The 15,387-nt window shown below is 39.8% G+C and overlaps 1 protein-coding gene and 1 pseudogene across 4 annotated transcripts; both read right to left on the bottom strand.

Moving 5' to 3' along the window:
- Positions 1 to 4,151: 4,151 nt before the first annotated feature.
- Positions 4,152 to 15,387, bottom strand: part of LOC111319756 (uncharacterized) — a 32,658-nt pseudogene continuing 21,422 nt past the window's right edge.
- LOC111346558 (uncharacterized) lies at positions 6,385 to 13,841 on the bottom strand. 4 transcript variants are annotated; one of them, XM_088761649.1, is made up of 6 exons: positions 13,761 to 13,776; positions 13,312 to 13,408; positions 11,575 to 11,631; positions 8,790 to 8,922; positions 8,320 to 8,577; positions 6,385 to 6,972 (listed from the first exon to the last, which is right to left on the bottom strand). In XM_088761649.1, exons 3-6 carry the CDS (start codon positions 11,618 to 11,620, stop codon positions 6,633 to 6,635), a joined length of 777 nt encoding a protein of 258 aa, XP_088617775.1. In that variant the 5' UTR covers positions 11,621 to 11,631; positions 13,312 to 13,408; positions 13,761 to 13,776; the 3' UTR covers positions 6,385 to 6,632. The 4 variants fall into 4 exon arrangements, with proteins under 4 accessions (XP_088617775.1, XP_088617777.1, XP_088617776.1 ...); XM_088761651.1 differs by lacking the exon at positions 8,790 to 8,922 and having other exon boundaries at positions 13,761 to 13,841; XM_088761650.1 differs by lacking the exons at positions 13,312 to 13,408; positions 13,761 to 13,776 and adding an exon at positions 12,871 to 12,968.

The raw sequence follows: 15,387 nt of genomic DNA, 5'->3' as shown, positions 1-15,387 counted from the left end.
TTTATGCCAAAAAAGCCGCTAAATTTGCAAAGTAAATATGCTGCGAAATAGGGTACCTTGAGTTATTCAACAGAATAATGGAAGGGTGAAATATCTTAAGACATGGAATGCCTTTTGTCTCAAAAAATTTAAAACGCAACAAAGTAAGAAAATTATTTACAATTTACAGGCGAAATCAAAAGAAGTATAAGTAATCACTGGAGCCCAGAGGATTGGGGAACCATGAGGCTTTTAAGTCATCCCTAGCCCCTTTAAATTATCATTTTATTACTATTGTTATCATTACTATTATAATTAATATTACATATTATTTGTTACCATTTAATTAATGGTTGATTTAAATGAGACAATATATTATTGGATCATCTTTCTCTTGTGGAACAGGTTACTCATAAATATGTGGGATGCGGTAGTTTTCTGTTTAACTTGTGAGAAAAATATTCTGTAACACTACCTTCTAGTGACATTATACAAACTCTAGTTCTTTTCGATGCAATAAAAATTGTGCTATACCAGTAGCCGTATGCAGTCACTGACAGTCAATTCTTAAAGTAAGTAAACAGTACGACATACAGGAGTTCTGCCATTAAGATTAACATACGAGTTGTGTAGTTCTAATGAAAATACAGAACTGCAGAAGTGTGTTAATGGGGACTGAGGACAAGGATAAACTTGATTTTTCTACTTACGACTGAGGTGCGATTGCGCACCACAGGGCTGGCTGCCAGAACAATTCTTTAACTCGAAAGCTTGTTGTCCAATGATTTATTTCATTGTGAAACATCTGTCAAATGTCAAAGGGCAAGTGACTTTTGGAACATTGTCTGCTTTACAGTTTGTTCCCTCCAGAATCTCCGAAGCGCTGTTACAACTGCAACACTGAAGCGACAAAGCTGTAGGTTAGGTGAAAGAAAAAAATACAAGGTTTGGAGAGATTGACTAGAGGATGCTGTTTACTGAGTTTTTGACGAGAAACAATATCTACAGTTAAATAGCTATCTAAGTGTATTCTTCTTTATAATGCCTCTCCACCAATAAGCGCGGTAAATTTCAACAGTCATTTTCAAAAAAGAAGTCGGTAAGGGTACTAGAGACTCCCAGCTAACTTCTACACGGCTCATCTCCAATCTTCCGACGGGCGAAGTAACGTGCGTCCCGTAGCACTTATAAAGAGGGCCTGGAATAAATACCAGCTCAAAAGCGATCAGAGGAAGGGAACAAAGCAAGCGATTTCAATGCTCTTGTAAGCTTTCCAGGAGTTCTCATTAGTAAAACTGCTGTACTGCACTTGCCTAAATTGACTTCAGCTTAATTTGACATTGCTGTTTATTCGATGACCTTTAGATAGCTAAAGTGATACAAACCCCCTTGTTTTGTTTCCTTATTCCAGGTAAACAACAGTACCTCTCAGATACATATATATATAAATAGAATAAATGTTTGAAGAGAAAATTTGCCATGAGCGAGATTTGAACCCACGTCCCCCTGTTACTAGTCAGGTGTGATGACCACTACACTATCAGGACAACCATGCTGGCAACACGGCAATCGCAGATGTGATTTACGTGATCGGAGACGTGGTCTCCCGGGAAACTTAATTTTCAAGGTGACAGGGTAGGGGAAGCCTATAACCTATAGCCTATAATCAGCCTATAGCCTAAAATCATACTTCTTTTCAAACATTTATTCTATTCAAGTATGATTACTTGGGGTGTACAGGGTCAGGGTTTCCCTTGTATACAGAATTTGTTTAATTGAAATTAACCTGTATCCGTAATTGGATCCTCCTTTGTCATCCACTAAGTTGACTTCGGTCGTGTATCTTTAATAGATCCTTAGTTGGGTTTCATATGGGGTTATAGGCTTCCCCTACCCTGTCACCTTGAAAATTAAGTTTCCCGGGAGACCACGTCTCCGATCACGTAAATCACATCTTCGATTGCCGTGTTGCCAGCATGGTTGTCCTGATAGTGTAGTGGTCATCACAACTGACTAGTAACAGGGGGACGTGGGTTCAAATCCCGCTTAGGGCAAATTTTCTTTTCAAACATTTATTCTATTTAAGTATGATTATTTGGGGTGTACAGGGTCAGGGTTTCCCTTGTATACAGAATTTATATATATATATATATATATAGTGTTCCAAAATATATTTCATTACTGGCTGGGCCTTCCTCTCCGCTGTTGTAGGCCTTTATTGCTATTGTGTAAGAGGTGTAAGGTTTAAGTTCGAAGACTGTCGTTGTAGAGGTATTTCGCCCCTTTAAAAAAGTAGAGTTCGCATACCTCGGAATGGCCGTCTTCTTCTCCTTGAATTCGCCAGACGGCTTATTCCTCAGTAAAAAATCTGCAAATTTTGAACACAAAAAAAGATAAGAAACTTTCACAGATTATCAGAGGAGCTACAGTGCCGTTCAGATGTTAATTAGAAGTTTCTCGAGGTCTAAGACTCGAGACTCAAAACTCGATCCTAGATTCTTCCTCTTCGAGGCCATGATCATCGAGGCATAAGTAGAGTGTACAGATGTTTGTAGCTATATCGAATCAAGATACAAAGATTTTGCCGCACGATTTACTTTTTTCAAAGCCAAGAAAATCGAACCTCGCTACACGCAATCTTCGATTCTCGATTTTCTTAACAACCGAGGATGGAATTTCAAGTCGACACTATCAAGTTGCGTTTAAACAATACAGTAAATCTATATAACAAAATGTGAGTTTGTATTTGAATTTTTCAAATTTGTTCTACTTTTTCCACAGAAATTAATGGGATCGTTTCGACGGTCGCGTAAAGAAATGTTAGTTGATCATTTGTAAGGTAGCTTCTTCCCGGCTTTCAGTTGGGAAACCAGCGCGAAATAGAGAACGGCGCGCAAACAAATTAGATACGAGTCGTGACGAAACCCGACCCAGACTTTTCTCCCCTTTTTCACTTCTCTGCTTCAATCGTTCAATCGTGCCGTTTACTAATGCGTTTCGTTATACAAACTGAATGCCTGGACCAGGCTTAGTAAAGTTAAGTCCTTACCCTATATCCATCGACACTTCCGTTGGCGGGGCGGCAACAGGCTGCCATGAAAGCTCCACACTGCGTGCTTGAATATTCCCCACCTTCAGATCTTTCGGTTGGCCTTGAGGTGGATCTTGGCCAGAACGGGACAGTTCGATGCCAATGAAGGGTCCTGGCCCCAAATTGTTCCCAGCGCGAATCCTAAACTCCCAAAGTTCATAGTCTCCAGTAATTGTTGAGTTTGATATAGGAAGCGTCCGGAGGGATTCTGGTGTCTTGCCATTGATTAGGAGAAGTTTCATTCACTGTTTGTGTGAGTTTTTTGGTACTCCGATAAATATTAAAATCCGGGTCCGTTTCAGTACACCTTTGGCATGGACTGTCAAATTAAAACAAATTTTTGTAAATACTGCGTACATTTTCAGTTCAAATAAAAATGGTGCAAACTCTACACTAGAGCGTTTATCGATTAAGTGTCGTAAAACTAAAGTAATCACAATATCCAATTGGAAAAAAGGAAAACACCTTGAAGAACCAATGAGAACTTGTATTTAAGATAATCAAACGGCCTAAAGCGCAGGAAAACACGGATGAGCAAATGGTGATTGGTTTCAGTTTTACATCTGATTTATTGAGAAAGTGGCGGAAGTTTCCTGGACCAAGCTCAAAGCAATGTAAAGCAAAACGAAAGCAATTCGGGGTTCATGTTGACACTTAATTGTATATTGATTTAATATTAGAGCTGTCAATAGGAGCAGCTGGTAGCCGTCTTAAACCGCTGGTCAGTCTTTTTTTTAATTCATCTAGATTCTACACATTTTATCAACAACGCTTATGAAAATTCATTACATCTAGTTCATCCCAAACCCTTTCCAAAAGTCTAGAACTAGAACGCTATTTTTTTGCTGGTCCGCTACCCATACGCGTTTCCCTAATGTCACTTCCAATTCAGCCTTACCACACCGCAGGCTTTTTTAATGAAAAGGGAGGGACCTCTGCACAAAAAGGCATATAAGTTGAAGGACCAAACTAACACCCCCTCCAGAAAACCCGCATGCGAGGGATCGCGATTCTGTAGTTTAAAGCGTGTTCACAGAGTTAGCTGATTTTTCACACTCTCGCGGATATTATACCGTCGAATCTATCTTTCCAGTGGCTCTAGATCTTGGTCATTAACAGTGATGTCGCTGGCCTACGGAAATTTTCCGGTTTTCTTTAAGGTCGCCAATCTAGAAAAATAGCTTCCAACCTGCTGAGCCGTGAGCCACTCCTCTTTGTCGAACAAGCGTTGGTTAATACCCTCCTCACATAGTGTGCGTATTCGTCTTGAAGCATCAGGCGGAGTCACCTTGCGCCCAGTCTCTTCACCAACAAAAAATAGCTCGAGAAGGAAGTTCTTCCCCTGTTCTGTAAACCTGCTGCACTTCCTTGCCTTGAGGGCCCAGCCGCTAGGCACACCGTTGGAGCTGTTGGCGGTAGAAGTACTGGAGGTTTTGTGGGTCTCTGGTATTTTTGCTTTCAGAGGGGAACATTTCGCCGCCCACTGCCGTCTAATGTAACCGTGCTACGTTTCCCGGTGAAGTTTGTACTTGTGCTTGCCGAAGTCAAGATGGCTGACAACGTAGGGGTTAGAGCGGTAGACTTTAGTACACCCTTCCTCAGGACATGAAAACGAGGCGCTTGCAGTTTCTTCGCAGTTACGTTCCCCCACATCTTTCCCTGATGGTGGTTTTCTCGACCGAGAAGCTGGCTTTTTCAATGCGCCTTTTGCACTGTCTGGTGCGCGAGAAGGCTTAAAAACCTTTATACCTGTCACTTGCTACGTTGACTCTGTTGGAAGAGCCTTTTTCCGAGATCTTACTCCCACACGAAATGAACGCCACACCTTGATTGCGCGCCACACTGAAGCACTGAAGCACTGAAGGTTTATCAGTGTATTGAACATTTTAATTTACTTAAAAGGAGTTATAATCAGAGTTGCTAATGAAGCAGATTTATAAGGAGCTTTGATGAGTTTTCTTTTTTTGCGATTTTAGTGATTTTTCAGGCACGATGCCAAATAAATGTTAGTCGTATGCAAACTATTAGAGTGTTTTCTAGAGAGTTTTTTTTCCTTGAATGAGTGGCCAATGGTGGAATCCTTCCGTTTGCGCAAAGATTTCTGGGATCGATACGGGGCAAACATTGGAACTTGCCAGGGGGTAATGTATGGCGAAAGGTTGTTTCGACGTTCAAATAAACAGTTTTGGAGATAGTTAATCGCTTTTACGTCGCTGTTTTATCAGAAATGGATTAGGTAATTTCACGGCGGATACGAGGGAGGCGCAAGTTTTTGTTTGAATAACCATAAAACACGTAATAAAAACTACCAATAAACTTTCTCCACGCATGTATGTGTAGGGTTTATTGTGAAAGTGAAATCGCATTATCGTCTCAAACTTTTGGAAATTTAGCTATAAAGCACTACTTCTAGCTTGGTATTACAAAAGAGCTCTACAACAGCTATCTCGAGGCAGCAGGAGATTAAAATAGTTGGAGAATACATTATCGTGATACATTAAAATGATTCAGCACTTGCATAAATGATTGCTTATTTGTTGTGATGGATGAGAATGAATCAGTGTTCATGATCGGTTCAGTGATGAGTAGGTACAAATGGGTCGCTTAGCGAGAGGTGCACGGCAGAATGAATTAAATATCCTCAGTTTCTGCCCGAGTTCCCACGATCTTACTGTTCCTGATAAGATCTTATTAGTACTTCGATGAGAAGAGTGGCCGGAGGCTAGAGCCGCTCTCGGCTATCGCTTCGCGTGACTCTTACGCTTCTTTCTTGCTTAGCAACCTCCCGCGTGCGACATAACTCAATAGTGTACGCTGTGGTGTTAACCATTTGTTAAAATATTGCAATTTCTCTCGAGGTTTGTTTCATAGCAGTTACAATTGAAATTCCATTTTTTCGACATCAATATCCTCCAAGGCAAAGATAACATCATGCAGGTGAATTTGGTAATATCAACTAAGTTGAAATTGTAAATTGGCCACCGTAAAGAGTTAAAAAGCTTTCGTTTCGCGCGTTAGCCCTTTTAATTACTTCACTTGGCTCCGTGATTGTTCCATAAAACTAGCACCACATTCTAAACCAATCAGATTCAAAACCTGAACCAACTGCGACTTAGTCAGTCGACTTTTCCCGCGATTGAAGTAGTTTTTGGGGGCTTGGGGCTAAGAGGTTGGGGTAGAGGGGGTTGGGTTTGGGGTTTGGGGTGGGGGGTTGGTGTTGGGTGATGTCACTGTCAAGACAACAAAAAAAACACTTTGGTTCCTAATTAAGTTCTTTTATTTTGAATATCATTAACGCACATGATTCAGAGAAACAAAGTAACAAATCGGTTCCCTAAAAAGGAACGCGCGTTTTTATTTTACTTCAACTACATCATTTTCAATTACTAAAATGCTTTTTACAAAAAGTGTTTTCTCAAGAAATAAAAAGCAAATACTAAAAGGAAATATTTTAGACTTAAGATAAGCTAGCAGTTCATTCAAATGCCTCGCTGTCTACAAAATCTTGTCAAATTTAATTTGACCAGAAACGTTTACAAACAGGAATTAAGAGGGTTCCCTCTCAAAGGCTGAAAAAGAACCAAATAGACAGGAAAACAAGCAAGAGCGCCTGCATAACACCAGGCTTAATGCCAGCGGTGTTAGTGGGTCTATGAACGCCAAAGGGTGCTTTGGTGTCGGTAGGTTTTTCGATGCCAATGACTGCATTAATACCAGCGCGTTCGCTGATGTCTGTGACGTCATAGCACTGGTCATTTCCGGTCGCCCCAGGGTCCCGATTGTTTGCACAGAAAGGATTGTAGTCAGCGAGGGCCAAGTCCAACACTTCCCGGTCAGCAAAGGAAAAGGTGCAGTCAGAATCTATCAAATTCTTCAGACACTCCTTCTGCTTGGCTTGCTCCCTGAAAAAATGAAGTGTAACAAAATCATTTAACGCATGCCTGTTTCCCTTGTTGTGCAATTTTGGATCTGATACTGCTTGATTTCGTACAGTTCCGGTTTACGAAGCCAAGCCAAATCTCTTCAGTAAAAACTTGCACCACCTCTTGACATGACTCGACTTGACTCTGCGATTTTCTGCGCATGCGTTTTAGTCAGTTTACAGGGTCTTCATAAGAACATTCTGAATTTGTCCTTTAACTCTATTATTATAATAGAAAAAATCCGAGCCCCAAATGGGACTTGAACCCACGACCCACCGTGATCTAGTCGGATGCTCTAACCACTGAGCTACTGGAGACTCAATGGTGAGCAAGGGTCAATTTGTGGGTCTGGACTGGAACCGCATCGCGCGGCTACACAGCCAAGTATTGATCAGCATCACGCTGTCATATTAAAGCATATCAAGACGCGGCCAACCAACCTCCCGGCAAAGTGAGCATGTGAAGATGAAACAATTTTAATATAATATAACATTTAACAATTATTCACCGAAACTGAGGCGAATAATTGTTTCAGTCTAATTTCAGAGCTGAACAACAGAGAAATGTCTAAAATCATAACATTTTAGTAACATTTATTAACTTTTTATTTTAACATTTTATATAAGCCGCGTGGAGCGGTTTATACAGCGTCATATAAGGAACCGCTCGACCAATCAGATTGCTGGAAACTCTTTGCTCAGCTCTGAAATTATACTAAATTATATTATTAGCAAATAAAATAATTTTTTCTTTGTCTTTTGTTCTTGTAATACTTAACCAAGAAGCTTTCTCATTTGTCCTTTTTTATCTTCAATTTTATTCGGATTGTTATTTTTTGCAGACCTTTCATTCAAAATATTTGTGGTGGAATCAAATGTCTGTTGAAATTAACTGATAATGTCAAGCCTTTCTTAACACACTCGGGTATAAGACAGAACTGAGAATGTTTCGATTTTCTACATTTTCCCGCCTGTTCCCATTTTAATTTTATCTCTCAATTTCTCGAGGGGAATCCATTATTCTTCCCTCATCTTTTACATAAGAGAATGGCAAAATTTAACAAATAAGTGAAAACATATTCGATGATGCCGAACGTATATTCAGTAAACGATCAAATAAATAGTACATGAGGCGCAGCGCACGTACACCACGTTCTGTGAAGTCTATTACACAAGGGCATCATGGAGTCTGTTCCATATCATGAAAAAGCATAGTTGTTAAAATTGACTTGATCTATGAGTTTACATCATAAAGAATAAGAGCCAATCCAAATGCCTATTTGATTCAACTTATTGAATGAAAAACAAATAGTCTGCACAAACTCACGCGCAAAGAGAGGAATTCGATTTGTCCGCGACGAATATTTGCCGGAACGTTTTCCCGCAAGCGTTTGCTTCAGTGACGAAAGAGCTGGAACAAGGCAATCTTGCACCTGAAGAAGTCTGTATTTGAGCGGGGCCTTCAGAACATTCTGTGCTGTGAAAATTCTGGTCTACAATTCTTCTGATGCTGCTGTCTGTGAGCGAGTCAGCACAGTACTTGATCACCTTCACCACACAGTCTTTCATTTGGTTGAACTTAGCACTGGAATGAAAGCAAGAAAGCCTTGGAGTTAAAGCAAGTCTTAGGTAAGGGTCTATGGTTATCAATGAGTAAAGCAAGCGACCTGATAGATACCGCAGTATTGCGTTACAGTTGGATGGTACCAACTGATAGATACCGCAGTATTGCGTTACATTTGGATGGGTCGCCATTGAAAACATCTCAAAAGTTTAAAGCCCGTTAAGTGAACTTACAGACAGTTTCCTTTGGGGTCCTTTTGCAGTCCTTTGAAGAAAAATGTGGTGCATTTTCGAGCACCACAAAAGTACTCCATGAAAGTACAATGGCCAACGTTAGGGAGCGCCTCGTGGCTTCCAACGAGAAACGCTGTCAAAATAATGATCATTGGTAATCAAGAAATCAGTCAGCCGTTCGCTATTATTTTAGTAACTTGCTGCTCGAGTTTTTCTCGAAAACCTACTTGAAGTGCTAGTCTTTCAAATTCGGACACGAACTGTATCTTGGCGTTCTTGCCGATCAGTAACACAAGTTGAGAGAAGCATTCGTGACACATAGTTTGATAAATAATGGTAATTGCAGTGAGTGGAGTGCAATTTGGGCTGAAATCATACGCGGGATTTCAAAATCGAACGAGCGCGCAGCGCGAGTTTGATTTGAAATGACAAGTATGATTTCAGACCAAAATTGCACGACACAAGGTTCAGTTACCACTTTATTACATCCAATTTGAAATCGCCCAAATACAGGACTTAGTCAATTCAAATATTTTACTGATTCAGTACTGAGCCGGTTTTTAAAGAATAAGTGGAACCGGAAACGCTTTTACATCTTATTTTGTATGCAAAACAGAAAGACTGACGTCATGTGTCAAAAATTCAGTCAAGCGCAAAATGTGCGAAAAAAGCAAAAAATGGTGCGATTCGTGAATAAATCGCACCAATTAGAGCCAATCAGATTACAGGGACCTCCAGTGATTTCAAAATGGATGTAATAATAGTTTAAATCGAGCGAGAAGATTAAAGCGTTGGCCGGCTGCACTGTAATATTACTTTCTATGCACTTGATCCCTTTAGGTGTTTTCTCTTATCGATGACTCGAAGAAATCAGTCAGCCGATCGCTATAAATAACTTTAAGGAATGTCAAGTAAGTGATAAGAATATAACGCCCTAGATTATTATCACATAAATATTGTAGAACCTAAGAGCATTAGGGGGGAAGGGGTGGGGGAGCTGATCATTGAGGAGGTTACAGTCTTTGAAGTTGTCCCCCTGTCTCGTGTTCTTCTCAAGATCAGTTCAACGTGTTTTGCTTGGGTTGCGATGAACTGTCCAAACTCTCTCCCCCCTCCTTCGTTATTTTCTAAAACGCTTCGCCGCCTCTGAGGAGTAATTTTATTCGTTAAACTACGTTACTGACCAAGCATACTGTTAAGCACAGAATATTTGCCAATGAGCCGTAACAATGTGGACTTTATCCCACGGATCATTTTTGGTTGAAGTTAGCGTCAATATCCGATTTGAAAGGTATGCTTGTGATAGCGAAGGACGGGTCTTTTCGCACGTGTATCAAAATACTTGAAAAAAAAAAGAAGATTCTGTACAAATAAAGCACTCAATTTTTTCCGTGCGTTTGGCGAAATAACATGATGCAAAACAATTTTTCAGAGAGAAACTCACGCCTACTTGCACGACCAAAAATGGAGAACGGACACAATAGACAAAGATTGCAAAGAGGCATGATTCTGTGTAATATGAAAAAATATGTATATGTATGTGCCGCAGCTATCTTGGAAGTTTACGTTGACGTCTAAAGAAGTAATTTTACTCTTTGCCCGTCACTGTGCAAGCATGCGGACATGGTACAAGATAATTGAAGAAATCACGTACTCTACATATTACACCACACGGATCCGCGCTTTCAGATCTGTGGTTAATCGGAAAGAACAAAAAAGACAGAGAAAAATTTAAATTACAACTTGTTTATCCTCTCAATAGAAGAGAACTAGACACACGATGCAAATCAAATCCATCAAACAGGCTGTCGATGATTATGTAATAACTTTATGTACATTTTTATTTGATCGCCCAGTTACAAAAGTTTGCCAATCCTTTTAGTGCGCAGGACATGTGGCAACGCAACCACAAACATAAAATATTTCACTTCGCCATCACTTCTATACTTTAGCAGAGTACCGATTGTCTTGTAGTTACGGAGTATATAGTTCAAAACCTTGTTGAAGAATATTTAATATTTCCAAATCTTTCTTAGTGGTACAAACAGGATAAAAATTGCCCACCTTATTTCTGGGATCAGTATAAATACGCATCACTTCTCTTCCACGCTATACAGTTGACGCTTTATCTGCATAGCAGGTTAAAATCGTAGCATCACTTTCATAAAAGAAAAAGTAGCTCTGAACCTGTTGCACGTATACTACGGAAAAGCGCTATCTCGAGTCATCGATAGGAAAATATGCTTGTTAACGTAGAAGGATTTAGTATTGAAATAAAACAGTATTGTAGTATGGTTGACGCCTTAATCTTCCCGCTTAATTCTCGCAGCGATCAAAGTATGCAGAAAGAGTATGTCTCTCAACTTGTGTCGTATATTGGCAAGTTCGCTAACATGCAAGTCTTGGACAAACACAATTAAATGGCCTTAACTTGAAGAGTTCAAAGAAGTGTAGGAGAGAGACGAGTTTAAGCAAATGTCATATAATTGCGAAGAATGTTACCTAAAGAGATTGGAATTGTAGCTAACAAAAACTGAGAATAGAAGTTGAAAGGAAATCAAAGTCAAAGGAAGGAAGTTCGTGAAAAGGAGCAAAACTGCTCGGGGGAAAAATCAAATAAGAAGATGATGCCTCCGAAACGAGATTAAACGACATCACCTCCATGTGGGAATTGAATAATTAATTTTGTATCTACGCGTTCCGCGATAAAGTTCGGGAAGTTAACTTTAGAACATATTTACCTTAGGATAATACATAAAAGTTGGGAAGAGAAAGATGAACTTACCCACGGCCACAACAAGAAACAAAGTGAAACGCACAGAGATCTGCATCCTCGCTGCACCTTTGCAAATGAATAGTTTAAGTATAACCTAGGTCTATTTATTTAAACAATTTCCTTTTTTGATTTGTTATTGGTTTTCCGCAGTTTTTCTAGGTGACGTCAGCTGACATTCGTTTCTTAGTAAGTAAGTAAGTAAGTAAGTAAGTAAGTAAGTAAGTAAGTAAGTAAATCTTTATTTTAACACGGAAAATCATCAGTTCAACTTAGGTTAAAAACTAAGATTAATTACAACTGCTTTACATGATTGCCGTGTGGGAATCCGATATATCAGCTAACTTAGCTTGTTGATATTTCTCCTAAAATGTTCAATGGATGAAGCATTTTTTAAGTGTTTGGTTAATTTATTCCATAATATGACCCCGCTGTAAGAGAAACTTCGTTTTAAATAATTGATTTTTGGTTTGGACACATGGGTCAGCCTTCCCTCAGAGTTTCTTACGTCGCAAGGAAAGTGAGATATCTACATAGACTTTGTAGATATTCGGGAGCAAGTTTGTTCATGGTTTTATACATCATTAAGGCTTTTTGTTTCATTCATCAAGGAGATAGCCTCTCCCAGTCCCTCTCCCAGTCGAGGGTGGAGGGAAGGTGGTTTGAGTTCGTATCAAAGGGGAATTTAGTAATAATTCTTGCTGCACGATTCTGTAATTTTTGGAGCTTATCACTCAAGTAGCCACTGGACATGAAGAGGCGGCGAGGCGTTTTAAAAGCAATCAATATTACAATGTCCTTTGTTCTCACACCAACTTTTCACGAGGCACAAGCTAAGCACGTAGTCGTTCCAAAAAACGTCACATTTTGTTGCGCTACGTAGGACACTTGATGAAACCGATTTCTGAACTCATCAAAAGACTGAACACCAACATAGCGCTAACTCGCCGAAAACGCTTCAAAATGGCCTAAGACGCTCGGAATCAACAAAGAAAACAACAAGGCAATAAGGTAAGCCCATTTTACCTCAAAACAAGACATTTTTTTTCTCTCTTTTAAGGCAAACCGATAACATCCCATACAAACCTTTATAAATATAAAACGTTACGCAACACGGTAAGAGTCACGTCCGCTTTTCTAGTAGTGAGCTTGGGCTGCCTGTGATTTTAGCGTATTGAACTGCTCCTGAGCCACTGCACAACGTGCTTGCGAGACTGATTCTATTTTTAGTGTATTGATCTCATCATGAGTCGTTTCATCAGGATCGTCGGTGTTGTGAAATTATTCTTCTACAAAAAGCTGCCTTACCTCCTTGTGCATCGCAAAAAAATTGATCACAGAAAGATTGGACAATGTTAAGGTTGCAAAGATGTTTCCTTTTGCCAAAAAACTATCCAGCAAGCATTACGGAAAGTTTGAGTAGAAGAAGGTGTTTGACTGGATGTACTTACTCCTACTTCCTTCCTTTCCTTTGACGCGCTGAAAAGCTTTCGCTGCTTCTGAGACAATACCACTCATTGAATTACGCAATTGACCAAGCATATAGTCATGTTACATAATATTAGCCAACGTGCTCTACATCACGCGAATCGATCGCTCTTATGTATATTTGTATATCATTGCTAGAACAAAACTGAATATACGATAAGAATTAACCTCCCCCAAAGAATCTTACCATAATAAATTTGCTAATTCTAGTGTGTAGAGGACATGTATAACTCACAAGCCTGAAATATTTCACTTTCCTACCAGTTTATTCCTTCAATAGAGCACCGATTGGCTTGCAATAAGAGAGTATGATGTTTGAAACCTCGTTGAAGAATGCTACTGAATTTCAAATCTTTGTCTGCAACAAAAAACAGCATAGAAATTGCATTCTTTCTTTCCAGGGTCAATATATATATACATATACATCTTGTAAGACGATTTGTTGTGTAGTATCGCTGGGTATTTTTACGAGTTGTGCCGTATTTATACAAACAACCAGTAAAAATACTCAGCGACACTGCACAACAAAACGTTTCATACGAGATTTATTGTATCCAACACGCCAAATTGTCATTTCAGTGCGGTCGAATTTCGTGGATATTTCTGGAGTACACATTGTTTCTACTTTCTCCAATAAATGAAGAAATTTCCTAGTCGTCTAGCTGTTTTTCTTCGTTCGGTTCATCTAATAAACCTAGATTTACATTTACCAGGCATTCCAACTCCTCGTCGTCAAAAATATGATTCAAATTGTCCACCATTTTTTCCCCTTCTTTACTTGCGTGATGCGAGAAAACCTGGTCCTCTAGAGTACAAATACCGCGTGATATTTGTACTCGTCTATAGCGTTATTTGTACTCTACGGACTGCGGTTGGATAATAAAGACACATCACTTTTCTTTCGTGCTATACAGCTGAAGCTGTATCTGTGTAGACAACAAGCATGTTACAGCCTGCTGTAGGTGTACTGCAGAGAAGCGCTTTTTGGAGTCATCGATAAGAGAAGACGTCTAAAGGGATCAAGTGAATAGTGAGTAAGATTATAGTGTAGCGGCCAAAGCCTTAATCTTCTCGCTCGATTCAAGCTTTTATCAAAGTATACGTAACGAATGCTTCCTTCACCCTGTTTCGCTGATCGGCAAGAACGCCAAGATACAGGTCTTGCCCTAACTTGAAAGACATGAAATAGATTCTGGAGCCGTTGAAAAACTCGAGCAGCGCGTTGCTAAAAAGATTTTATCTACAGCGACAAGAACTGCATCAAACGTAGTGACAAAAAAAGGTGGTTAAAAACAGTCAGGGTGTAATTATAATGGATCCATAACTAAAGGATCCATAAACGTCGCGACGGAACAACGCGAAAACATGCAAAACTACCAGAAGGATGAAGAAAAATAAAAATACGAAGCCTCCGAAACGAGCCTAAACGAAATCAACTCCAAGTGGGAATTGAATGACTAATTTTTGTATCCGCGTGCACGTGGATTTCGTGTTCTGGAGTACCTTGCAAACACCTATGTTTTTAGTTTTCTATAAACGGCCTCAGGTTAGTAGCTGCACAGGCAGCCCAAGCGTACTGTGTGTGACTTTGGGTGTAAAATTCATTAACGGCAATAACTAACATTGAGATCGAATTTCAAGCGTACGTGAGGACCGATAAAAAAGGAAAATTTATTTTAAAAAAATAAGAAAAAATTTAAAAGGATAATAAAAGCGGGGAATAAAATATGTGAAGTCTCCTTACCTTTTTTCGTAGCCGCTTTGTTGCCAACGATCGTTTTAACGCTGTTTTGGCGACTTGCTTTTGTAACGCGTCACCAGTCAACTGTATAATAGAAAAAATTAAAAAAAAAGTTAAGAAAAAATCAAAGAGGAAAATAAAAGCTAGGGATATATCGTATGAAGTCTCCTTTCCTTTTTTCCGTTGCTTCTTTGTCGTTTACGGTCCTTTTAACGCTGTTTTAGCGACCTTCTTTGCAACACGTGTGGTTCTACCGGTCAACTGTGTATAAAAACTCCAAGGCAGGAAACTTCAACCGGTCCCGAACACCAACCGTCGCAACTCGAAGGCCGATAAATTGCACAAAAGTCGACCGATCTCCCTCAAATTTCCTCCCGCGAGAGCGCTTAGCTGTAGCCTACCCGTTCCAGGGGCAAAATTTTCCAAATTCCGCGGCATCGATATTAGTCTCCTCTCGCAGTCGTTCTTTGTCTCGGGATCCCTGTGTCTCCCTCCCCACAAACGGCTGCTCGTGTTGACCAAACATTCCATTCCCTTTGTTTCCTTCCACCAACGAGCGTCGAGCAGTTCTTCGAGACCCGCCAATCAGGAAGCGA

This window comes from Stylophora pistillata, chromosome 5 (genome assembly GCF_964205215.1).
Source record: "Stylophora pistillata chromosome 5, jaStyPist1.2, whole genome shotgun sequence".
NCBI lineage: Eukaryota > Metazoa > Cnidaria > Anthozoa > Scleractinia > Pocilloporidae > Stylophora > Stylophora pistillata.
The sequence above is the reverse complement of the archived record's forward strand: the minus strand, read 5'-3'. Positions and strand labels throughout refer to the sequence as shown.

Bases quoted from the DNA above. Each gene is read 5' to 3' on its own strand.
- LOC111346558 (XM_088761649.1), bottom strand. From the start codon at position 11,620: ATGCAGATCTCTGTGCGTTTCACTTTGTTTCTTGTTGTGGCCGTGG. The intron at 8,923-11,574 runs GTAAGTTCATCT...TTATTTTGACAG, and splicing joins GTTTCTTGTTGTGGCCGTGG to CGTTTCTCGTTGGAAGCCAC. The intron at 8,578-8,789 runs GTAAGTTCACTT...CTTTCATTCCAG, and splicing joins GACCCCAAAGGAAACTGTCT to TGCTAAGTTCAACCAAATGA.